Raw genomic sequence first — 26052 nt, 5'->3', positions numbered from 1 at the left:
TAGTACTTATGTATCTTTAACCCCTTCTTTGCATGTTGATGGAAATTTCCATCATAACATTGTCCTATGAAATAAAGGTGCTTTCGGAGGTGATTGATATTTATTTTTAACACTGTTAACTTTCAACACTAATCCATTTTTTGATTTTTGACATAAATTTACGCAGTATTTTAATTTATAAAAAATAAATTTGTTTAAAGACTAAATTTCGGAAAACTCGGAAAAACCTGGAAGTTGATGATTTTTAGTATGTGATTTTGGGCAGATTTTTCAGGGTTTGTAATTATTTTATATTTACAAACTATATCATAGGAATATCACAAATAGTGTACCTTTCTGATGGCAGTAAAATTTTTCTGATACCCCTTACTAATAGTTATATATTTACAAAAATATGATTTAGCCTATGCAACTTCTGAGACTGATTTCGCAGTGAAAATCGATGATGTAATTTTTTTTACAATTTTTCCCAGAATCAGTAAACAATTACGTGACACATATATATAGATGGTCAAGCAAATCTTGTCAGTAGAAAAAGGCGCGTAATTCAAATTTTCTATGAGACGATACCCCTTCGCGCCTACATTTTTCAAATTTGCCGCCTTTTTCTACTGACAAGATCTGCTTGACCAAGTATATTAATTACCGGTAAAATAAAAAATCATGCAAAGAAGGGTTAAGTATTTAAATAAAAGTAAACAAGCAATTTGTACATTTTCGGGTAGTTATGACATTTATTGATTAACCGACTAAATACAAAACCGCCTGGAGCAGTCACTGAACGACCTGACTTTAACCTACACTATTTGATCATGTAATGTTTCCATCTACCCTCAACTGACTTAAGGAGCTATTTGAGGGTAGATTTTGTTTACTTTTATTTAAATACCTAAAGATACAGAGAAGGTAGTGGGAGAAGTGCAGTGATATTCATTGTTGTGAATATGAAGTCCCTCCTACCAGTAGCTCATTTTCACTTTTTGCTGAAACTAAAACCAATCGCTGCTTTTCGTAACAAATACATACATATTCCAAGGTCTTTAAATATAGTATTTATAGTAACTATGTGCCAGTGGCGGCGCGTGAAACATATCCATAGGCAAGCCGGTGGGAATCGGCTTTTATGGACGCGCCGCCACTGCTATGTGCGTACCTACCTATTTATGTTCGTTTTGTTTCAGGAACTCTTCGAACTGGTCCTCATGGAGGTGTTTCCAGAGCTGAAACGCTACCATACCTAACACCCAAAAGTAAGCGACGCTCAAGACAATATTATATCAAATTTCGTAACCGTACAGGGATTGAACAGGCAAAATTAAATTGTCTGATATTTTGCTACACTCTTAAAACATTCCGATTTACAGTATTTTTCACAACAGTGGACTGAAAAACCTACAATCCATTACTTTTAAATTAGTATGTACCTACCTACATGTAACAAAAATATTAATTCTTTGGTAAACATACTTCGAACTCTTGGAGGTTAGAAGTTAAAAATTGCTCTCAAATTAAAAAAAAACATCGCAATGAGAATTTGCGAGTTCAGCAGCGGTATCATGGTCGCATTTTTATCACCTGCCTTGTCATGCATCACTTTCGCACTTACTTGTTAGAACGTGACAGGCATGGTGATAAATGATAAAGAGCCGACCATCTTAGCCCTACTGGTTGATCTCACCTTCGTGTTCAGTTTATATTCATGTAATACTAATATTTAGATCTGTAAATTTCTTAGATATATCTACGTGCCAAAGATTGCACCGTGTGAATAGCTTCTTAGATGTACGGCTTAAATGTTAACATGTACCTGAGTTTTATATCAAATCTATTTATCTAGACTTTTATCTTTTGTACTGATGATTATTTCCATCATTTTCTAGTCTTTGTTGATCTTCTGAACTATATGCGTAGGTGTTGAAGTGTTGGTATTGTATTAACAATTTGTATAAAGCCTCTTAGTTAGCTTTTTGCTGGGGTTCTGATGGTGCACCAAGCAATTGTTATATAAATACACAGTCGTTTCATATTAATATATAGGTATAGATACTTTACCTTATTTATAAGTAGAATGGATACTTCTATTCTAATTATCTGAAATTAAAAAATAAACGAGTTAATGATGATAATTGTTGTCTTTTATGCAAGGTACCATCGCCAACACTTTGTCAACGATGTCATTTAATTTATTTGTATTTGAAGGTGAAAAATAAAAGACGAATAATTTGAATAAATTCTATTTTTTAATGTTCAATATAATAAATCTGACGACTTTGGACCCAGGGAGGCGCTGGTGCCCAAGCCGTATTATTTTTTACCTAATGTTAAACCTAGACATGAATTTGGCCAAATCGACAAACATAATACTGAATTTTGGCACGAACAGTGTCGGGACAATTAAATAATTATCAAATAAGTTTACATCAGCCCTGAGCGTTCAAATTATTGTGCACCTGGATGGAACTTATGCAAATACATATTAAATATTTAATAATAAAGTAACTGCCATCTCTAGTTCCCCATCCTATAGCTTTCAAAGCATCTGGTATCACAGCACTCTTATAGGTATTATTTAACTCTTTCCCTTAACCGCTACATGTAAAATCATCTGAGTAACAAACGCAAAATCAATAACATACATCATCATACCATAACGGCATCAAAATAGTTCAAAGATTTAAAGTTTGATGTCAAGTCACACATGTGGTTTTCGTTTCAAAGAGTTCCATACATAGGAATATGTTAATCATTTACATATAGCTTGTGTGTTGAATCTTAAACCTAACAATAAGTATGATGAATGTTCTTTTAAATTACCAATAGTCCATGTAAGGAACTGCTCCAGTTTTCATTCAATCAAATTTTCGACACGGCTTCTTCATATTTTTTTGATCTTGATAAAGATTTAAATACATTCTTTCAATAATGTTACGATTTTTAAAAGTGGTGTTAATATCTTCACTTAAATTCTTAGCAAACAAGCGGGGCGGAATGTATCGTTAATTAATAAATCTAACTATCACATAAGTAACGGAGTTAACGGTTGTACAGTCAGCAGCAGAAGTGTCTGAAAGAGTGCTAAAAATTATTTTTCACCACATCAGCACGTAAAGGTTCTGTTTATTCTTCAAAAACTTATGATAAAGTTGCATTTTAGTCACAAGAGTGGCAAAGTAGTTTGGTGCAGCATTTCTTCCGTCAAGTTACCTACTTCTGGCGCTGTCTGTACCTTAACATGACCATCGATGTACCTTATTGGGCTTATTGCAACGAGATGTCTTCTCATGAACAATTATTGTTTTGTTTGTAGTTAATTAGCTGCAGTACTTACTCCTAATAAGAGATAAGAAAATGTATACAATAAACATATATTATTTAACAACTGTATTTGTAAAAACGTAAAAGCAACTTTGTGTCAAAATTCTTCGTTACTTTATTTTGCCTCTCTGAAACCATCTGCTCATTTAATTACCATCCTAATCCTACCTAAGATTAAAACACCCTGTGAAACTTTATGTGTGCATTTTTGCGCGAGGTCACGACGTAAATGCACAAATAAAAAAAAACAAAAACCATAGGATTTGATTCGTTCATCTGTTTTACCGGATTTGAGGATCAAAGTTCTATACCTCGAAATAAAAATTTTGAGGTCTGGTATTTTAACTATAGGCTTCAGGTTCATTTTATTTAGCTGAATGTACCTATACAGTAGATAAGGGTACCTGAAATTGTACATTAAATTGCGGCTAAACAAAACCACGTAAAACGGGCAATATTCGTTTTCATTATTCTCGGCCTTTTTAAATTTCTTTCACCTGGCATCATCATATCAGTCAAAAGATTTCCAATGTTGGGTGAAGCCAGCGTTCCTTCTCTGGCCTTATACAACGGGTGCGATGTCGGCCGTCTTGGGGAACGCTCCCAATATAAATATATGCCAAATATCCACTACCTACTTTTAACTCTGGCAACTCGCTCGCTGCCGACCTTAAAGCTGTATCCAGACGAGACAGTTTTTCGAAAATCTGATGAAATTCTCCGATCGAACAGGGCCACGCAAATACCAATTTGATTCCCCGATCACATCAGCAGACACAAAAATGCCAATTTTCATAGTAGAATGCAAATTGGTGATTTAATTTGTGTACGTGTGGACGCTAGATGAGATTGATCAATTATTTTCCTGAACAAATCGACTGATACCCCTTGATTCTCCGTCAATCTTATTTTTGTGAGTTTTTTTGTTCTTTGAGTAGGTAGCCAATTTTGAGCTTGACATTACAATCAACACATTGGACGAGAAGATATTACCTACGTCCGAAAACGGCCTGTCCGAGTAAAATTTGTTTTCTCCAATATGCTCGGAAATGTTCACCTTACTGTAGCAAAAATAGTACGGGAAGTTCTTCGTTAATGTCAAACTCTAACTAAAAAACACAACATCACAACAAACATAACATCAAACTATCGCTGTCCTGTTCTAGCGGACGGGAAGTAAAAAAACACTACAGTAATAACTTATTACTGTAGTGTTTTTTACTTTTTAATAATAAAAAACGCAAACAGCCAATTATTATTGCCGTGAGCCGCTTCTACACGACCCGATCAGCTATCATTTCACGTGTATGATCGTGCGAATACTGCTTAATAAAATCAAAGATTATTTTTATATTTTTTTTAAATCTCATCCGTGTTCATAAAGCTTACATAGTTTGTCAAAGGACTTTCTCATTTCAAACATAGACAAAGAGAATCATACTATCTTTGTCTTACACTAGTACTAGCACCCAAAAGAAAAGGATGGGTGTAGTTTTCCTGGTTCTTACTGACTGAAAAGTTGGTTTGACAAACTATATTGCGCAATTATATTGAATGAACGAATATTGAATGGTACTGAATGGCAGAATAAGTTTGTGCCTTTAACTTTTAAAAATTAACTAAAGAGGGAAATTGTTTTTGACATTTTGGATGTGAAGGTTTGATTTGAGTGATGCTTGATGCTTAAATAATAATTATTTTAGCTTATTTCCTCGCATGTTTGGAGAAAAGCACTATATATGCCTCGGCAGGAACAGCAATTCGTGGATTCGTCTTCTTTGTCGGACTCCGCTTCGCGTCGTCCGACAAAATCGAAACTCATCCACGAATTGCCCTTTCCCGGCCTCTGCAATAATGTACTATTATCATTACTTCATTACATAGTATGTCATAAATCAAGATCGGATATATTTCCAGCATTTTCTTATAAAATACCAAACTAGATTTTGAATTGACATTTGGATATAATAGGTATGTTCAATTTTGCAGATACCTGTAGATATTCCATTTTGCATGCTAGAAAAAATAATCGGCAATTTGAACAAACGATTTATATAAAATGAGATTACATTCCTCCGAAAGGTTGTTTACAGCAGTAGAATGTCGAGTAAGTAGTAGAAGTTGAGAAGCCGGGACTGCGCCATGCTAACAAACCCTAGTATCCCGTAAACTAAAAAAATATCTGTTATTTACAATGTTATGTAACATACGTCATGATTAAAACTAATTATTTACATTGATATATTATTGTCACCATATTTATTTTGGTGAATTTTATCTTTATAACATATAACACCCTTTTTATTTTTGTTTGGAAAATATTAAACTGAAAATAAAATTTTGTATAACATATACCTAAGTATAACAATGTAATACATTCATAGTGTTTCAAAGTTCCATATATTTATGTGTAAAGGTATGCTGTCAATACCATTTCCTAATCTGTACAAACAGCTACCCGCGCCTAAAGTAGATGGGTGCATTGCATAAGCTAGTACCTACCATACTAGCACCCGCCCCCATGGATACATGTATCCACATGACACCACTTATATACGTACTAGACTAATTAAATTTTGACTTTATAGAGTTTCTTGAGTCTCAGCCCTGAGCCCGAGCGAGACGAGAAACTTGTACAAAAATAATACATATATTATTAGGTATTTATGTATTAGGTATTAATGTCTAGTAGTCCTTTTCATACAATTTTTACCACTCAGTTGTACCATTCCGTAAAAGCAAACATTCACGAAGAAACTACAACCATATTATCATCGATAACTCTTAAGGAGTTTTAAATTTTAGGAGTTTTTCATGTTAAAACTGTACCTAAGTATAATTTTTGTATTTTTTCTTCGTAAATTAGAAATAATCATGTTTAAATATCAAAGTGTCTGACATGTTATTAAGAATGAGATTATCAAACGTGTTATCAAAATAGAGGAAAGGATGAATGTATCCCTAATTCCTTATATTTCGTATTAATAAATAATGATTACAAAGTAATCGTCATATCACTGACATTTCCTACATTTTTAGTAGGTATGCGTGTATCAATAATACTTTAATTTATGTACAAATTAAGCCTTTGGCTTATAAGTAGATCATACTCTAAACACTTATTCCTATTTGTAAATTATAACAATATGTTTATCTTTTATTTACTACAAGGATGTTATTTTTCTTATACTATATGTAATACATATATTTGACGGAATAACTTTGAATTTTACCTTAATTTAAATTGTTGCTGTTGACTTGAAAACGATTCGTTCATGCAACGTAGATTAACGTATTACAGGTACCTAAATTAGTTCGTGTTTGTGATAGAGGTAAACGGAATTTGTGAGATGCAGGGTCAGCAAGCGAACCGAAATATAAAACTTAGAGGAACTATTAAACGAAGATTACTAAGTTTAAAAGTAACTGGGGCACAGAGGAACTCTATCTGGAAATAAATCTTCATAAAGCATTGAAGCCAGTGGGGAAGTTAGGTACCCATATGTGCAAGTGTTGCCTTCCTGTAGGCGCCGTGACCGAGTAATCCGCTTGGAAAACCTCTTGAATGTTTTGTATTAAACTTGGTTAAATAAATGGAATGCCAAACACATGTGGCAGTTTTTGGAATATTGTACTTATGGTCTGTAATCAAGAATTGTTATTAATTTCGGGGGGTTTTGTACCGCAGTATAAGCTGGTAATTAATGTCACGTAAGGGCCAAAGCCAATGAAGCAGATACCATATGTATAGCTTCATTATTATAACAAACGTTATGGTTAGGTATCTACTTATTAATAAGTATGGATCATTATAGGTAATGTTGAACATCGATTCTTAAAACCGTATTTCAATCACAAACTAGAACTAAATAAAGTCTGGTGGCTTTCATACAAGTTACATTAATTTATTAAATAAGTAGATAAGCTTATAATAATATAATTATTGTAAGTTGTTTTTTTTTTGTTTAATTTTCAGAGGCTCCAATTGACAAGTATCTTCATAGTACACTATTTGAATTGAAATCCCGTTAAAATCTGGATCTAAATTAAGGCGGCAAAAAAATTATGCCGCCATATAATATATTGGATTTATTTACTTGTCCTCTTTTATTATTTAAGTTAAACCTGAAATACTGCTGTTGAAATTACGGCAGTACCTATTTAAGAGTTCACACATGTCATTTTTCACAAAATCAAAGTTATTATATTGTTTTTTACCTCACGATTTAACAAAACCTAAATCATACTCGTACCGTAAATCGTTTATTCGGTCATAAATAATTAAAGCGATGACCTTACGAGCAATCCACACAAACATGCCTATAAATGAAACAATTGCAACTGTCCAGACACGCACTTCAAATACTGAAAGCGTACAGAGTTCGATGATAACAAACAATTTTAATGAACTACATAACCATATAAGTTTACATGTAAGTACGTTAAGATCCGAACACTTCGATTCATTGGTATGTCGTGCACCGTCTTAAATCAGTAGGCGTTGTCAAGTGAAATCATGGCCGGGTAAGTGCATCTAATCTATATTGGTATTAAAATTTCTCTGACTTCATTCGTATAGCTCTTATGTCGATGTAAATCCTTTCATTTAATAACTGTTGTTAACATTATTGTGTCCAGTATACTTATAGGTCTATTGAAGAGCAAGCCATCTTTTTAGAGACTACCTAAAGAGAGGCGACTGAGGTGAACAGTCACGAACAAGTCATTTTTTTTGGATAAAGTAAGGTTGGTTTTGTTTTTAATATATTATGAAATACTTCGTAGATATGTAGGCACATTACAACATATCCAGCCGCTTCTGGTGCGATATTCTACTTTTTACAATAGTGGCCAAAATGTACATATTGCGCACTGCCAAAAATAAAATGAAATATAGTTTAGTGTCCAATTTTCACCTCAGTGCGGCTGTTGTTCGTGCTCTTATGTGATACACATTAATGTCTTATATGCATTAGGCGAAGGAGTGCAGCGTGACGGGCTCAAAGTCGTCGTGAGTGGCGGGCCGCGGCGGCTGGCGGTGCGGCGGCGGCGGCGGCGGCGGCGGGAGCAAGCTGGTTCCCTCTGGGATGTACACGTTTGTGACGCGCTCCTGCACAACAAAGAAAGGTAAGTCATGCCTAAGCCACTTTCTGTTCATTGCCAGTGTCCATAAATAGGTATACAGAAAAATTACGGTTTTCTTGAATAAACAGCTGGCGTCATTGTTCATCGGTATATAGTGTAACATGAATTCTTGAAGCCACTAATTTTGATAGGTACTTATAGGCCAACTATCAAATGGGGTAATAGAAAATAAATAACTAGGTAGATAATAATATTTTAGTTAGAGAGCAAACGAAGGTTCGCTTTTGTACATTACGCTCTGGTATTTAACTATGTACTTATTAAAATTCTCAACATTATTATAATTAATATCCCTATTTATAAGTAGATATGTATAACATTTTATATAACAAATGGGTTACCTGGTTTTTGTCATATTTGAAGATGCCTTGGAACCGATTAGGTCTCCGCTCAGTGGCGTCGGGGCCGCCGGTGGTGCAGTTGTAGTTCGGGTTGTGGAAGGAGATATGTCCGCCTGATTCACGGTAGTTCTCCTTCAGCTCTCCGCCGCGCTCGCGTTTTAATTTTACTGTAATTGCACAGAGTCTTCATTAACATTTTCAATTGAAACAATTGATACGTAGAATTATTTATTTTAGTAACTCTTTTAAGGTTTTTGAACTCACGGCGCTATCTTTTTTTTTTTATTGATTCATAAAATTTACACAGCATTACAGCGGCCTCATACACTGTGAAATTTATAATAGACAGTATATCATTATTAATCATTAAGCGTATAAACCTTTAAAACTTACCGCAAACAATTGCCAGGACAATTATAGCCAAGATGATGAAAACCAGAACCCCAATAACAATCAGTAAGATGCTCATGATACTCGTATCCGGGATTTGAGTTGGCATTGGGGGGCGTTTATCGAGGTCTTCCAGATCTATTTCGTAATCGGGATATGGTGGCCGCAGACTAATGTCGACTTTGGGATTTGGAACTGCAAAACGAAAGCAAATTTTCTTTTTATTTATTTTAGATAGATGCTATAAGATGCCTAAATGGTTCATCGAATGTGCCTGAAATTAAGTAGATTCAATATAAATGAAGCATCTATTCTTATTACTCTGCGTATGTAAAATTTCAATCTTTGAACTCTGTCAACAATAATTAATCTACAAACGATTTTGCTTAACGCTGACGCTGACGCTTTAGCATGGGGCGTGAAAATTAAATGGACTTATAACTTTAGAGCCAGCGTCGCGCAAAATAGTTCAGGGTGGTTTCTGTGGCTGAGGCATTACTTGTGTCACAGAGCCTTGAGTCTGCTTCATCCGGACAGGCGCAGATGTAATCGTGTCCTTTGAAGAGACACAAATGCGAGCAACCGCCGTTGCCCTCCTTGCACGGGTTCCATCCGCGCTGTTTCTCCGACGTCACGGCTTTTATCTCCATCGCCATTTCCAGGTCTGTTCGCAACGCTGTGATGTTCTTTCCTGTCTTCTTGTCGGCTCGCATTACGGACTTCTTAAACCAGTCTGTCCAGTAGATGTAGTCGTTGAACTGAAAATTAACATGAATTGTTTTTAATCATTTGCCCTTTGCCCTATTGTACGTAAGCATTTACATCTTTGCATTGCAACTTCATGAATGTCAGGATAGCTTATTGATGAATTATACTACATAGGTATATAAGTTTTAACTAGATCAAGTAGTAATTCGCCTTACCTGTGTCATACCAAAGGGATGTTTAGCATCTGGTATCAGCTGAACTCTGTGGTTGCCGTGCAAATCTGACGTGTCGATTCTGTCCTTTAAAGCGTCAGTCCAGTACAATCGCCTGTCTCTAAAATCTATCGTTATACCGTTAGGAAAGCCTAAGTCTTTGTTTACGATCACTGTTCTCTGGGTTCCATCTAAATAAGCTCGTTGAATGCTAGGGTGTTCGCCCCAGTCGCTCCAATACAAGTATCTGAAAAAGATATTATATATATAAGTTTCCCCATAAAAAATGCATAACGATATACATAGGTAGGTATATTATTTTGTCCATTTGTCCTTTTTAAGGACAAATGGACAAAAGATGTCACAGAGTGGTACCCAAGAGGAAAGAAAAGACCACAATGTAAACCGTACAAAAGATGGGAAGATGACTTTCCTGCAGACTGGAGAAGACTCTCAAAAGACCGCGAGGAGTGGCGTCGCCTGGAGGAGGCCTATGTCAAGGACAGCCTGACAAAGAAAAATAAAAGAAAAGAGTAGAAGCATAAATAAATAAAACATAAATAAATACTCGTATAGTGTAAAAGAAAATGTAAAAATGTATATGTCAGGAATAAAGGCTATTTCAATTCAATTCAATTCAATATTATTTTAGTTTTAACGTGATCTTACCCTTTAGCGGGGAATAACGCTATCGCTCTTGGTTCTGTGAGGCCATTAATCAAGACTTTTCGGCATGATCCATCCAGTCGTGCTACCTCGATCACCTGCAACCAAACATTAGGTACCTATGCTTTGACAAATAAAGGTAAAATGTTGTTTTTTCTGAGTTTAAGATTACGTTTACTTAAGAGCGCTCTTACAAGAAAAGTCGAAATAATGCAAAATTGATGATACTAGTCGACGAAATTCAGGACTTTGTGCTCATTATTAGAAGCAATGAGTACTTGTTCCAGTAAAAGCGTCTTCTTATCTTTTTAAATATCGTTGTAAATATTAGAAAAAACACTTATTAAATTAGTAATGATTTTTTTTCTGATGGTCGTTTCCGAAAAACCCCGTGAAGCACTGAATGGCAAGCTCTTATTTGGAAATGTTGAGAAATTTACTCTACTAAACCTGGCTATTTTGTATTACTAATACCCTGTACTTTAGGCATATCAAACGATAATTTTCCTACATACCTTTGAGAAAGAGAAAATCAAAGTAAAACGAACTCAATTTTCGCTCCGAAACAAGTGTCAATTCCTACGAAAATCTAGTTAATATCGAAGTCATTTTCTTACTCAAGCAATCTGCAACGTTTGCTTATACTGTTGGTATACATTAGTGTTTATGAAATTCTACTATAATTATTTGGCAATTTTTTGAAAACTACTCTATATTACCGATGACGCGCACTCGCCAGCTCAGTGCCGCGGCAGAGCTTGTACAGGCAGGACGTGTGTCGGTCGGCTCCGCACATTTTCAACGGCGACGACGAGGTTTTTTATCATTGTGTGCGGCGGGCGCCGTGTAAAACGCTATACTGTGTGCGTGAAAACCGCAACGAGAGACTTTGATCCTAGCACTGTTTTTATAGTATTATAATTTATAATGGTACAGTTTAATAAACTACCGGACAGGATTAAAAATATTTGAAACGACCTGACATTCTATATGTATTTATTTGACTCAAGATAGTACTCAGGGTCTGATGATGGAGCCGGAAGGTGGCCACCGGTACCAATCAACCAAGCAACTAAACCACTTCGTGTTTAGGCTCGTTTTATTCATCTCAACAAGATCTTTGACACAAGATAGTACTCAGGGTCTGATGATGGAGCCGGAAGGTGGTCACCGGTACCAATCAACCATGCAACTAAACCACTTCGTGTTTGGGCACGTTTGATTCGGCTCAACAAGATCTTTGACTTAAGATAGTACTCAGGGTCTGATGCTTGACTTGGGCTTCGTGTTTGGTTTATCACCTAGTGTCAAAGATCTTGTTGAGACGAATCAAACGAGCCTAAACACGAAGTGGTTTAGTTGCATGGTTGATTGGTACCGGTGACCACCTTCCAGCTCCATCATCAGACTCTGAGTATCACCTAGTGTCAAAGATCTTGTTGAGACTAATGAAACGAGCCTAAACATGAAGTGGTTTACTTGCATGGTTGATTGGTACCGGTGACCACCTTCCGGCTCCATCATCAGACTCTGAGTATCACCTAGTGTCAAAGATCTTGTTGAGACGAATAAAACGAGCCTAAACACGATGTGGTTTAGTTGTATGGTTGATTGGTAATGGTGACCACCTTCCAGCTCCATCATCAGACCCTGAGTACTGTCTTGTGTCAAAGATCTTGTTGAGACGAATCAAACGAGCCCAAACACGAAATTGTTTAGTTACATGATAGACTGGTACCCGTGGCCACCTTCCAGCTCCATCATCAGACCCTGTGTATCTTCAGTGTCAAAGATCTTGTTGAGACGAATCAAACGAGCCCAAACACGAAGTGGTTTAGTTACATGATAGACTGGTACCCGTGGCCACCTTCCAGCTCCATCATCAGACCCTGTGTATCTTCAGTGTCAAAGATCTTGTTGAGACTAATCAAACGAGCCTAATCATGGTACTACATGGTTGATTGGTATCCGTGACCACCTTAATCATCATCATTATCATCAGATCCTCAGTACCAGTTCGTTTTTAAACCCTCGTTGATACAAACTTTACAACCTATAGGTACCAAATGCAATGACGAAATATGTAAATAAGCGAGTACCTATAATTTCTTTCGAGTAATATACGTTCATAAGTACGAGTATGGGGCTATTCATAAATTACGTCATTTCAAATGGGAGGAGGGGGGGGGGTCTGGACATCGGATGATGGTAGCATGACGTATAGGAGGAAACAGAGTCATCCGAAGCATGATTTTTGGATGATTTGAGGGGTCAAAAATAGATGACGTAATTTATGAACAGCCCCTATGTACATTTGCACTGCATTTAGTATTTTCGTACTTACCAAATAACAGTTTTAGGACTTTATAAGTTACAGTTAGTGTTGTTATGGTTGATTTCAATATGCTTCGCGAAGGATCAAGAATGTTTAATCCATCATTGTAGTGCGAGTGTGGTAGAAGGGATCGGAATACTGAGCTCGCACGGCCTGCCGCAGCGCGTAAAATACCTAAACTCGCTCAACCCCGAAATGTAATAGCACTCTTAAGAAAAGGAATATATAAACACAAAACTACGTACCTTATACTCATTGTCCGTCCAGTAAATATTGTCCGCTATCCAGTCGACTCCTAGGCCATTTGGAGTATCCAATCTGTTCTTCACTACGACTCTTGTATCGCTCATGTTCAGCATGTTAATAGATCTAAAACATAACGACGAAATTATTTTCCACATTTTCCAAGTTTGATAAATTTCACGCAAGTTGAGTTTTACAAACCTTATAACGTTCTTTTCTACATCAGTAAAAAATATTAATTTTCTGTCCCAGTGAAAATCAACTGCAATAGAATTTTGAACTCCGGTGACTGGAAGGGTGACGTCCCACTGTTCTGGAGTGTCCAACGATATAAACGCCACGCTTCCTCTTGTCGCGAACACGAGAAAGTTATCTGGATGCTTTTTACACTTCTTTGGGTGTTGTTCCGTTTGATTTTCAAATAAGATACCGGTTGGGCAAGCGCAGGAATATCCTTCCGGTGAACGGAGGCACAGATGGGAGCAACCCCCGTTGTTAGGACCGCATAAGTTTTTCGCGAGGTGTTCACTCTGCAAATATAAGGAAACATAAGTACTCGCGTATTGTCTTAGCTAGCCAGAATATTTTTGGTGTAACGTCATTCTAACTATCCTACCTTCTTTTGCTACAAATTTATTAACATTGTATACACGCCAAGCCAGTACGAATCACATCACATGTTAATATTGTTTCCTTATGCTGCACTCACCTGAACTGCTCGAATATCCATAAGACCTTTCAAGTTCTCTCTAATAATTATCGAATCATTTCCATTCGTCTTGTTGGCTCTATGCAATGCTTCCGTTTTCCAGTCAGTCCAATAGATATATGGACCTACGATCACGATACCGTAGGGATATTGGACTTTGTCCCGAATGGTGCGTCGGTCGTTACCACTGAAGTCTGAGGTCTGAATCGTATAGACTTTTGCGTCATTCCAATAGAGACGACCCTCGACACGATCAACCGCTAAGCCGTTCGGCCATTTAATGTCGTTGTCGACAATAACACGCCTAAAATGATAAAGAAATTAAGACTACCTTTATATGATTACAATACTAAGCTATTTAATTTACATGAGATGAGAGGACGGAGTCTTGCCTGTTTTTGCCGTCCATATCCGCCCTTTCAATTTTAGCTGAAGTGCCCCAGTCCGACCAAAACATATATCCCAGATCATAGTGTAAAGCAATCGCTCGTGGAGAATCTGTCGACAATGTTAAACGATGTTAATATATATTATATAGTAGTCAGTCTTTATTTTCACTGTCGTGATGTTAGTCTTGTTTTATTGGAAAACATACCTAGCCCAGTCCACACTAAAACTTTTCTATTGCTTCCATCTAATTCAGCGACCTCTATACTGTTTCGACCGCCATCAGTCCAATAAATCTGTAACAAAGCATAGGCATAATTGAGCATAAACACTTTTAAAACAGTTTCCTCTCAAAATACATTTTCTATTGAACTTGCCTTCCTCCCGCTTGAATCAATCGCGATACCATCTGCAGTATGAAGACCTTTGCCAATTATTGTTTCGATATTTTCACCAAGTTTATTAGAGCGTTGAATTTTTCTCTCTGCGGTGTCAGTCCAGTATATAAGACCTGTTTATATAAACATAATGTTATGCATGTTATCATACAAAAAAATATTATAGGGGATAGTTATTTAGGTACCTAATCCAAAAAACAAAACGAATAACATGGTGTGTCTTAATACTCTTAACTGAATTATAAAGTAAATACAATATCAATCAAATGAAGAATCTCATGAGTGAATAAGAAGAGAGTAGAGTTGGTTGGTTAGTGAGGTTGTTTTGAAATATAAAAATGTAAAAAGACATACATATTAATTCAAAGGTTAGGTTAGGTTATTTTATGAACAATTACCCGTCTTTTGGTCAACATCAACTCCAAGGGCGTTCTTTAGTGGTGGTAAGGGCAACACAACGTCTATTTGGTACGGCACGTCCAGCGAAATCACGCGGATGTCGGTGCGATGGGCGAAGATAAGAAAGTTTATTGGACCGTTTGTGCAGGTTTTACCGTCCTTCTGCAATAAAGTTAACACCGTTAAATGTTTTATATACTTACCTAAATTAAAAGAAATAAAATCATATACGTATTAGAATTTTCCATTTTAATATCTCCTAACTTTAACTAGATAGATGTTGAAGAATTCACGGAAGGAACGAGATCCACTACAAATTTATTTGTTTGACAAAACACAGATCAATCGTTGATGAAAGTAAGCAATATAATTATAATTGATAAACACATATCCGCCACGTAACTAGGCTTTGTCAGGAACCATTTTATTCGTTAACATTATTTACATTCATCTGCCTTTTTTCATAAAAAAATATGTGTGATTGTCAGTTAGCAAAAATAATTAAAACATTATACTTACGCTGATTTTTATTCCAATGGGGCAAGCACATGAACGACCTCTTGGCTTTAGCAAGCATAAATGAGAACACCCTCCGTTGTTTTTGGTGCATCTGTTAATAAATAATAGTATAAGTCACTGTTGTATGGATTTTGTAACCAAAAAAATCAGGATTAAATACGTAAAACCCGGCAGTGCGTGTCGGGCCACGCATAATGAAGGGAAAAAGCCTTACAAGCAAAAGGGCGTAACCTTAGTTGCACAATACGATTTGAATTCTGAACACAAAACGGCTTAAAGTACTTACTGATTAGCTTCACGGATCCTTTCCTTGTGGAAAACCCTGACGTCCATAATCCCAGCTACGCCAGATCCAAGGGTTCTTCTGTTGTTGCCAGTGTACTTATTAGCAGCTTGTATGGATTGTGTGTCCCAATCTGTCCAAAACACTTCGTCCCCATATAAGTCCAGGCCGAAGGGATGTGATAGGTCCTGACCTGTGTTAGTGATAAACAGATCGATTGAGTGTCTATACAATTTTTCGGTTTAAGTACCTACGTTATGCAATTTTGCTTTCAAAGTTAAATGACTTGATGGGGCTGACTTGAAAATTGGGACTTAGGTACGTTTATTGAGTTGTGCAAGTACAATAGGTACTCTGTATTATTTACACACCGCAATAGAAAGAAATAATACAGACAATACAGCAAGCCCTTACCTATCAAAATAGTTCTTCCAGTGCCATCGAAACGGGCATATTGAATAGTTTTGTTGCCTCCATCTGTCCAGTAAATGCGCTGTCGATCAAGGTCTAGGGCTAAACCATTGGGCCAAACCATGTCACCGGTGATGAGACGTTGCCTGTTTCCACCGTCCATATCCGCGCGTTCAATGCAGGGACTCAGACCCCAATCCGACCAATACATCACCCCTCCTGTAAGATAACCATGAACCCATGACAAAAACGAACTCATCAAAACGAATTATTTCACCCTGGCTTCCTCATCAGATCAGCTCAACGGTAAATTATTTTATTGTCATCTGGATTACACATTTTTGTTAATTTTCGTACGTCGTAAAATTAAACTTTGATGGAGCGCTTAAAGTTGAATACAGTTCTCCTATTCATGATATACCTAAGCAGATTCTTACCTTTAGGATCTAATACAATATCTCTGGGCTTGTCGATATTTTCCCAGGCTAAAAGGGTTCTCATGCTGCCATTAGCATTGGCCACCTCAATTCTGTTAGTTCCAGCGTCAGTCCAGTATAACTTGTCAGTTAACCAGTCATATGCCAAGCCAGCAGGAGAAACTAAAAGCAAAAAATAAGTACATTACTAAAGCGGCATCTTTAGGTTAGAAATTAAGGTTTACTGGTAAAATAGTTGTATGGAATACGAGGCTGGCAATTGATTTGTATGGACCTAGAATTACTTTTCTCGATAAAATCGCGGAAATACAATACTGTATAATATAAACAAAAATGTTAGTTGTCATCTTTCACCCTGACTCAGGTGTAAAATAACGCTCGAGCGATATTTCTGCGCAAGAAATTATTTTAAAGACTTGAAGTTTATATTTATTCTTTAGATTAAACTTGTATCGCTACTTACTCAGATTCGACCCTACAACAACCGTCTGATTGGACCCATCCAAATAAGCTCGATTGATGGTATCTTTTTCAACATCGGTCCAGAATATAGAATTGCTGTTATGGTCCCAGTCCAAAGCCATGGCCGATTTGATATGGTCCACTGGTATCACCTGATCCGAAGCCAATATTTCAAGTTTTAAATTAGTATAGGAAAAATAATAAAACATTTAGATTATGAACGTAGCTAAATCAGAAGGTTTAAATAATTCGAGAGTTTACCATGTCTAAGGAATCCATTTGCTTGCGTGGGTATAGTTGTTTTAGTCTAATATCTTTTCTTTGGGCATACAGTAAAAGTTTTTCCGGAGATTCTTCGCATGTTCGTCTAAAAAGGTAAAATATACATCAATTATAATATATCGGATGTATTTTTAATACATCATTAAAATTATTATTTTTAGCTCAAATTTATTGCGCTGAGTTTTAATGCCGACAGCGGCTCTTACCCGTCAGAATTCAAATTGAAGCCAACAGGACATCGGCAGGAGTAGCCATTGCTGTTAGGAAGGCATAGATGTGAACATCCGCCATTATTGCCACCGCAACGGTTCTTATATGTCCTCAGTTGACGCAACGGGTGATAACTGTAAAGAATAATATATTATCGGACATTATTAAATTTAGGTATGTAGGGTAGATGGGAGTTTCACTCAAACGCCAATGTCAACGATACTTTTATTGACTATGAAAACTTATACATATAGGTGCATACATTTATGGGTTCATACAAAACTGGTTACTTCCTAACTAACTTAAAATCGAATAACCGACGGCAAGGTTGAGCACGCCTGTTACCGATGCAAATTGCCAAGGGACAGTCGGGAACCTATCGCCAAGGCACTAGCTAAACCTAGGGAGGTCAGGGAGAAGACTGCAAGTGGCTATCGAACTCCCGACCGAGACTTGAGACTAGCCAAAGGACAGAGGTGTACCTATCGCTAAGGCAGTCGCTAGCTAGAATGATCTGATGCGGCGCGGGCTGCGGCTTTTATACCGCCCGGTCGGCGATCGTCGTGCGCGCTCGGTGCTCCTCGGTGGCTGGCCGGTGTGACGCAGTACTGTGCGAGGGAGAAAGTATTCAAGCCCACGCGTCGTGAGAATTAGTATTGTTACATTCTCCCCCTCTGGTACTCGGTAACGTCCCGTGAGAGTACCAGGATCAGTATTGTTACATTCTCTCCCTCTGGTGCTCGGTAACGTCCCGTGAGAGTACCAGGATCTGTATTGTTATAGTCTCTCCCTCTGGCACACGTATGTCTGAAGAGAGAGTAGGTACCAGGACTTGTGTAGAACGATGTCTCCTTCAGTTTTCGCCAAGTTGGCACTATCCTTACAGTTACTGCCTGAGAGGGTGTTCGACGGAACCCTCCCCCTGGAGTGAAGCTGGTCTGAATAGCATACATCAACTGTATTGGTGTTACTGTGGATTTTCTGTTGCTACTATGACTTCTTGTTGTGTTGTTACTACCTTCTTTAGATGATTCGTCGTTTGCCTCCTTATTTATTTTGTACAGTCCCATTTTACACGTAGGGTAGTTTAGAAAAATAATGTAGGGTAGATGCAACTTCTTCTTTAAAAGAGTGGGTAGTTGTCATTGTTGAGCGTGACAGCTCACAATAATGTAAAAACCAAGGGACAGTCTATGAACCTATCGCCAAGGGACCTAGGTAAGTCTTGGAGAAGACTGCAGGTGGGCTATCGAACTCCAGACTCATTATGACTCGCCAAAGGACAGAAGGTGTACCTATCGCTATGGCTGCCACTAGCTAAGTCATCCTAGGGAGGTCAGGGAGAAGACTGCAAGTGGCTATCGAACTCCCGACCGAGACTTGAGACTAGCCAAAGGACAGAGGTGTACCTATCGCTAAGGCAGTCGCTAGCTAAGTGATCTGATGCGGCGCGGGCTGCGGCTTTTATACCGCCCGGTCGGCGATCGTCGTGCGCGCTCGGTGCTCCTCGGTGGCTGGCCGGTGTGACGCAGTACTGTGCGAGCGAGAAAGTATTCAAGCCCACGCGTCGTGAGAATTAGTATTGTTACAGGTATAAATATACTATTATTGACAGCAACCTCAATAAGGATTGTGTTATGCCGCTATGCTATTTTAAAGTAATAAAACACGTATATAAGTTATTCATAGTGTCACCTGTGAATATCTATAGGGGCATTTAATCCAGCATGGACAGTTTGTATTCCCATTCCAGTCCTCTTATTGACAGTTGATATACTCTTTGTGTGCCAATCAGTCCAATAAATCGCGTCTTCAAACATTGTCAGAGCGAACGGATGGGGCAATCCTTTATTCGTGATCTGTACAAAAATATTTTATACAACATATTTATTAAAAAATACCTCCTAAGATGTAAAAAAAAAAAACAATATACAATTATACATACCCGTCTTCGATTTCTTCCATCGAAAGATGCACTTTCTATAACATGGTGCTTTGCGTCCGCCCAGTATATCTTAGATTCAATGTAGTCAATAGTCAGGCCATTGGGCCAGAATATCTGACTTACAATGACACTTTTGCGATTGTTGCCATCCATATCAGCTCGCTCGATTTTTGGATTAGGACCTAAAATTAAAATTATAATAATTGTAATTTTTTGTACTCGTTACCTGTCAAAAAATTTGAAGAAACTGATGGCAATGAAATAGCACCAATTTAATCTTACCCCAATCGGTCCAAAACACCAAAGCATCTCCCGGATGAACGGCTATAGCCCTCGGTTTATCCAAATCGTTGGCTGCTATTACCGCCCTTTGGAGACCTTCTAAAGTAGCTACTTCAACACGCCTGGTTCCCGAGTCCGTCCAAAATATTAGATCATGGATCCAATCTATTGCCACACCACCTGGTGTTTCCAAACCCCACCTTATAACATCTGTAACAATTAAAAAAATTTAGCTAATAGTTTCATGATTTCTGTAAAAGAATATAAGTTAGAATAGGCCACGGTAGTGCCTTTGGCGGAGCCACTTTATTTCAGTAAATCAAAGGAATGCGATGAAACCATGTAATGATTCCGATAGGATTCAATTTGTATGAGAACCTACCTGTAATGTTATTGTTATTCATTTGTGCCACACGTATGACTCTCAGATTGTTTTCAGTCCAAAAGACTAGCTGTTTTTCGTAGTGATAGTCCAATGCTACCGCATTATGAAGTCCTTTTACAACAGACATGTAGTTATCGCCAGTGAGCCAAACCTAAAAAAAAGTATTAATAGTAAACTATGCATATTTTACAAGAAGGTAAAACAGGGACCGAATACCGGTCTATTTTTCATACAAATTAACCGGTATTCAATTTCGGTATCACGGTTGTTTATGTATTTTTTTGCACTTCATTTAGCTAAACTGATCAACGTTACCCTTACCGAAATACTATTCTATAATATCAAAGAAAATAATTCTTGTGATTGCTTTGACATATTTTGATTTATAGTTATACCTATAACAGTCCTTGGTTTAAAGTAGTTGCGATTTACAAATATACCTGTTTAATTCCAATGCGATTCGAAAACAGCAGGGTTGGCGACTCTCCCGTAGGTTTGCAAGATCTAGCATCAGGGCGAAGGACATATCCTGTCATACATCCACATTGGAAGCTACCAATCGTATTAGAACATGTTTGGGAGCAAACTGGATCTTGCTCATACATGCATTCGTCAATGTCGCGGCAACTGGAAATATAATCAAATAGTTACCTCTATGTTTAGCCACTTCTATGTTATTTATATCGCCAATTAACACTTCAAAGCCACACGACTCCGCTGGCTCGGTCACCTGGAGAGGATGGGGGAGGATCGTGCTGTGAGAAGTGTATGTGGGGCACCCGGGCGGATAACATCCCAGGCGTCCCAGATACCGCTGGAGTGACGAATCACAAAAGACTTGTCCGCCTCGGAATACCCAACTGGCGTGAAGTGGCGCAGAATAGGGCAGAGTGGCGCTCTCTTGTGTCAGAGGCTAAGATCCTTTTTGGGTCACTGAGCCAGGGATGTATGTATGTAATTAACACTTACCTAAAACCATCATCAGCCAATAAAAAACCTAAAGGGCAAGCACACGCAGGGAGTCCATCATAAGTTGTGATACATTGCTTCTCGCATTTATCTTCTGGACCGCACTTCCTCTTCGTTGGACATTTTTCCTCATCATCACCCTTAGGGCAGTCCTTCATGCCGTCGCATACGTGTTTTCTATTCACGCAGTTTCTAAACGCGCTGCTGATAAGATGCTCCTGAGTAGCACATGTGTACTGGTCTTCTTCACAAAATACTTGACAATGCATTTCGTCTTCACCATTTGAGCAGTCACGGACGCCGTCGCAAAGCCATGTTTTCTGTGATACAATAGAGTATTTGACAATTTTTTATGAATGGTATCAGTCGATCAGGTTTGTTTTGAGGATCAATATCACTGTATGGGACTCATTGTGTTAAAGCAATACAAAAATCACAATCACAGGAGTATGATAAATGTTTTGACGAGGCACATTGGCTTACTTATTTTATAGGCTACTCAGCATGCAGTCGGTTTGTCCGAACTTACCAATCATCATCATCATAATCAGCCCGTTTCAATCCACTGCTTGACAGGCCTCTCCTAAGGTACGCGTCCAGTCGCTGCCGGTCCTCCTGTGGAAGTCATCCCGCCATCTGGCCAGAGGGCGTCCCACGCTACGTGGCCGCGCAACTTACCAATATGCACCGCCTATCAGCGCAGGTGTATTCATCGCTGGTGCAGTTCCGCATGCCGTGTTCGCAGTTCAGCTCGTCCCCGCCATCCGAGCAGTCCCGCTCGGTGTCGCAGCGCCATCGCTCCGGGATGCATTTGCCGTCGCTACACCTTAATAAAAAAAACCGGTCAAGTGACAGTCGGACTCGCGCTCCGAAACGCGAATTAAATGTTTTTAAAATCCCGTAGGGGTCTGATCATATTATATGGGGTACCTACGATTCATATAATGATATGGGCATTATATGAATCGTAGGTATGAAAGGAAAAGTTATATAAGTTTTCCAGGGTTGAATCGGTGAGATCAAATGAGGCACCTACGTATAATCCGACAAGAAATCGTAGAAAATTATTGAGCCGCGACCTACGAAACTGTCACATTTTCGTCGTAAAATGCTTAAACATGGCAACAATTTAGTATGTTTTTTTTAGTTCCATTTCATTTAATTTCTACTATTTTATGTCGCACTATATCCGAGTTGGTGTCATACAGGGCTTACTTAAATTCGCCAGCATTGCAGCTGCCCGGCATCATCGGGCAGAAGTCCTCGTCGGTCCAGTCGCCGCAGTCGTTGTCGCCGTCACATTGGAAGTCTTTGCGAATGCATTTCTTGTTGTCGCATTGAAATTCTGCCTCGGCGCAGCGTATCAAGTCCAAAGCTGTTGAACAAGTCCATATTTGCTTTTCTAAAGATAGCGAAATCATAATGACTCATATTTGGAACTTAGTTGAGTTGAACAAACAATAATTGGGTACTTATACCTGCATAAAACAGGTGGGTTTGAAGAATCTCATAATAGGATTATTTATACTTAGGGTAGGGGGCTGTACTAATGTCTATTACTAATTTTATGTACTCCTCCCACATGCACATTGGAGTACTTAAATACCTACATATTCACATTAAATGATGAGTGTTACGAAAATAAATATTCATGCTGTGGTTTTTTCTATCAAGGTTTACAATTTACATTACTGATTCCAATCTCAGTCTCAACATAAAAACATTTTATGTATAATATAATGTATGTATAGGACAAACAAATTTAAATATTTTGTGCCACGTTTTGTATGTTCAGTGATACCGGATAAATAAATACCTACTGTTAAATTATCAAAACCGTTGCCAAGGTTCAGTGTCCCAAGGCCCCCCCGTGTTCATTGGTGAAAAATGAGATAATTGGATGGGGGACATGTACCCACGACATCAATACTTGAATAACTCATCTCGTCTATACAGATATATAAATGCGCGTGTCCTGACTGACTGACTCATCAACGCAGAGCCGAAACTACAAAAGCTAGAAAGTTGAAATTGCACATAAGGGGCCGGTTTCTCAAAGGCTTGTAACTTGTAATACAAGTGGAAGTCCCTTTCTAACCAAAGCTGTCAAAAAGTGGCATCCGCTTGTATAACAAGTTACAAGCTTTTGAGAAACGGGCCCCTGGTTTCATTTATAGTGTGCCAATAGTATTTGATATACTAAACCTGGCATAAGAAATTTATTACACTTAAATTAGTGAGTCCAAATAAACCTAATGTGCAATTTGCTAAAAGTTTCCCAAAGAAAAAAAAATGCAAAACTCGTACTATCAGATTTTTCTGAAAATTTCTCATGTCAAAAATTACAAAACTTTAAAAAGTTTCCAGCGGCAAATTAGTGAAATGGAACCGGTTTCAGAAGCAAGCATCAAGAAGAATTTGGAATACATTTCTAAAGGTATCCTGCCAATCTACCTCACATACAACAATAAATAGGTATAATTGTATACTCACGGCAGTCAATCTCGTCTGAGTTTTCTGGGCAGTCAGCTTCCTTATCACAACGCCAGTGTGATGGTATGCACTCGCCGGTGGCACACGTAAATTGGTTTTCTCTGCATCTGATAAAAAAAGAAAGAATAAAACATCAAGTCAAAATTCCCTTGCGCCCACTGCAATTATGGTCGTTGGTCGCTCTAAGTGAAAAGTTCTCCTGTTATTTAATCTCTAATCTTGTGTATCTAACCTTGTCCTTCAATATAGGTATAATCCAATAAATATTTATTGCATATTATTGCGTTGCAATGCAAAGGTTATCTATATACCAAGATATAAACATATTATACCCATATGATACAAGAATACGAGTAAGTACTCATATTCTAAATAGAAGTCGAAGCATCGTCTGAATATTGTAATTTCATTTTATACCTACTTAACTTTTCTTGACTATCCCGCCCTCATTCGTACACAAATGATTAAAATAGACATAGGACTTATTCCCCGCCATGCGGTCTAATTTGAGTACCTAAATGAAATCTATTCGTGGAACTTTACATTACAATAAACAACAACCGGCGCGATTCGGGAAATGAATTAGAGATTCACTAGATATGAACTAGTAAAGTTATGTGACGTTCCACGGCAAAAGGTACTTTATGGCGACTGACGCTTACGTCGTGCCGCAATAATATTGATGCGCGTTAATAATGGCGTAAGCGCCAACCGCTATGGGGTAACTTTACCCGTGGGACGACACATGTTTAATAATCGCGACGCCAGCCGCCATAAGGTACCTTTTGCCGTAGAACGTCATATATCTTTACTATTTCATATCTAGTGGATCTCTAATTCATTTCCCGAATCGAGCCGATACATATGTTTTCAGATAAAAGCTAAATATAATAGGGTATGCATATGCAACTATGCACACACGGCAGTTTGCTATAGGTACATACCCACTTTAACTGTGTTAAGATAGTCCCTAGATAATCCTCGGTTCATTGTAAATTATAGTAATAGTACTAATCCGAGCGCCAGACTAACTAGAAATGGTAATCCGGCACCGTTACGTAACAACCTTATTACCTACCTACATCACATGGTTATTCTAAATATAGAGACCCATGAAGATTAATAAGAATATAGACTGTATATGTGATCTACCTACTTTCTAAGGCAGTGAAGCTTGAAAACTCATGAACTACATTCCGGAAATCAGAGGACTTTTTTCGTTTTTCTTTTAATTATAACTTAATACAAGAATTAACTTTAACTCATGAATTGTCAAGATTTCTGCGACGTAACTCATGAAGCCTGAATACCGCAAGTCGCTATTGAGTATGTACCTATACATAGAAATCAGACGTAGGCTTCAAAACGTTAATCTCATGAACGATTTCGTTCTATAATGAAACCGCCCACGGAACTCGGTTATATCGGGCCAGTCTCCTTCACGGGCCGGAGGCTGCGAGCGTAGGCGCGTCGCCATAGCAACGGCGCAGCGCCGCGCGCCCGCCGCGCCAGTATTGATCTACAGAACCTACTCCGCCTTTTGCCCTCTAGTCTAGGTATATGCCGGCTTTGGACACAACAAAGCAAAATATAAACATAAAGAGTAACAATTACATAAATAATAGGCAAACACCTACTCAATACAATAACCTCTTGATGGATTATTCTGATGAACTTCGAAAATATGTCTAATTAAATACGTGTGTGTTTTAAACGGTATAAAATAAATACTTACCTATGGATTATTTACTTATATATACTATCTGAAATATTTACGATAAAATACTTTTTACATGTTATCTTTGTACCTACCTAATTATCAATTCCAAATACGAGTCGTAGTAGTGAGGAGTAAAATGTTTTAGACGCTAAACTTGGGAAACAATAAACCTATTTTATCACATTTAAAATCATCGACTAAACTATGTTGAAAAAACTAAGTACTTAATGATTTATTTATCTAGGAGCTAGTCGCCGATGTAACTGCCGGCAATTTTTTTATTTGTAATATACTCGTATTTCTCTCAGAACTTTCTAATTAAATAAAAAAAAATCCGTTTACTATTATTTAATTCAGTATACAGCCCATGTGGGCTACATTTTGATTTTTATTCGATGTCGGTATG

At 37.8% G+C, this 26052-nt stretch overlaps 1 protein-coding gene and 1 long non-coding RNA gene across 3 annotated transcripts in view; one reads left to right on the top strand and one right to left on the bottom strand.

The window, feature by feature from the left end:
• The window catches only part of LOC134666619 (uncharacterized), a 205770-nt gene that overhangs the window by 4521 nt on the left and 175197 nt on the right, over window positions 1–26052 (top strand). Inside the window, exon 2 of one of the 2 annotated variants that reach the window (XR_010098528.1) lies at window positions 1182–1667. This is a non-coding gene — a long non-coding RNA (uncharacterized LOC134666619). Of the gene's footprint in view, window positions 1–1181; window positions 5112–26052 lie in introns of those variants that run through there. The other variant, XR_010098527.1, reaches the window with a different exon arrangement.
• Window positions 2222–26052, bottom strand: part of LOC134666586 (low-density lipoprotein receptor-related protein 4) — a 40160-nt gene continuing 16329 nt past the window's right edge. Inside the window, exons 7-35 of the mRNA XM_063523791.1 lie at window positions 23927–24033; window positions 22649–22808; window positions 22112–22259; window positions 21434–21753; window positions 20905–21091; window positions 20462–20615; window positions 20080–20289; window positions 19798–19979; window positions 19548–19711; window positions 17849–17986; window positions 17622–17727; window positions 17362–17512; window positions 16899–17060; window positions 16465–16680; window positions 16054–16243; window positions 15768–15858; window positions 15248–15410; window positions 14829–14962; window positions 14660–14747; window positions 14457–14562; window positions 14065–14368; window positions 13557–13885; window positions 13358–13481; window positions 10781–10875; window positions 10115–10358; window positions 9691–9949; window positions 9195–9386; window positions 8802–8968; window positions 2222–8425 (exon numbers count right to left, since the gene is read on the bottom strand). Coding sequence (XP_063379861.1) covers window positions 8288–8425; window positions 8802–8968; window positions 9195–9386; window positions 9691–9949; window positions 10115–10358; window positions 10781–10875; window positions 13358–13481; window positions 13557–13885; window positions 14065–14368; window positions 14457–14562; window positions 14660–14747; window positions 14829–14962; window positions 15248–15410; window positions 15768–15858; window positions 16054–16243; window positions 16465–16680; window positions 16899–17060; window positions 17362–17512; window positions 17622–17727; window positions 17849–17986; window positions 19548–19711; window positions 19798–19979; window positions 20080–20289; window positions 20462–20615; window positions 20905–21091; window positions 21434–21753; window positions 22112–22259; window positions 22649–22808; window positions 23927–24033 — 5029 coding nt within the window. The 3' untranslated portion in view covers window positions 2222–8287. The remainder of the gene's footprint in view (window positions 8426–8801; window positions 8969–9194; window positions 9387–9690; window positions 9950–10114; window positions 10359–10780; window positions 10876–13357; window positions 13482–13556; window positions 13886–14064; window positions 14369–14456; window positions 14563–14659; window positions 14748–14828; window positions 14963–15247; window positions 15411–15767; window positions 15859–16053; window positions 16244–16464; window positions 16681–16898; window positions 17061–17361; window positions 17513–17621; window positions 17728–17848; window positions 17987–19547; window positions 19712–19797; window positions 19980–20079; window positions 20290–20461; window positions 20616–20904; window positions 21092–21433; window positions 21754–22111; window positions 22260–22648; window positions 22809–23926; window positions 24034–26052) is intronic.

Source organism: Cydia fagiglandana, chromosome 8 (genome assembly GCF_963556715.1).
Source record: "Cydia fagiglandana chromosome 8, ilCydFagi1.1, whole genome shotgun sequence".
Classification (NCBI taxonomy): domain Eukaryota; kingdom Metazoa; phylum Arthropoda; class Insecta; order Lepidoptera; family Tortricidae; genus Cydia; species Cydia fagiglandana.
The sequence above is the reverse complement of the archived record's forward strand: the minus strand, read 5'-3'. Positions and strand labels throughout refer to the sequence as shown.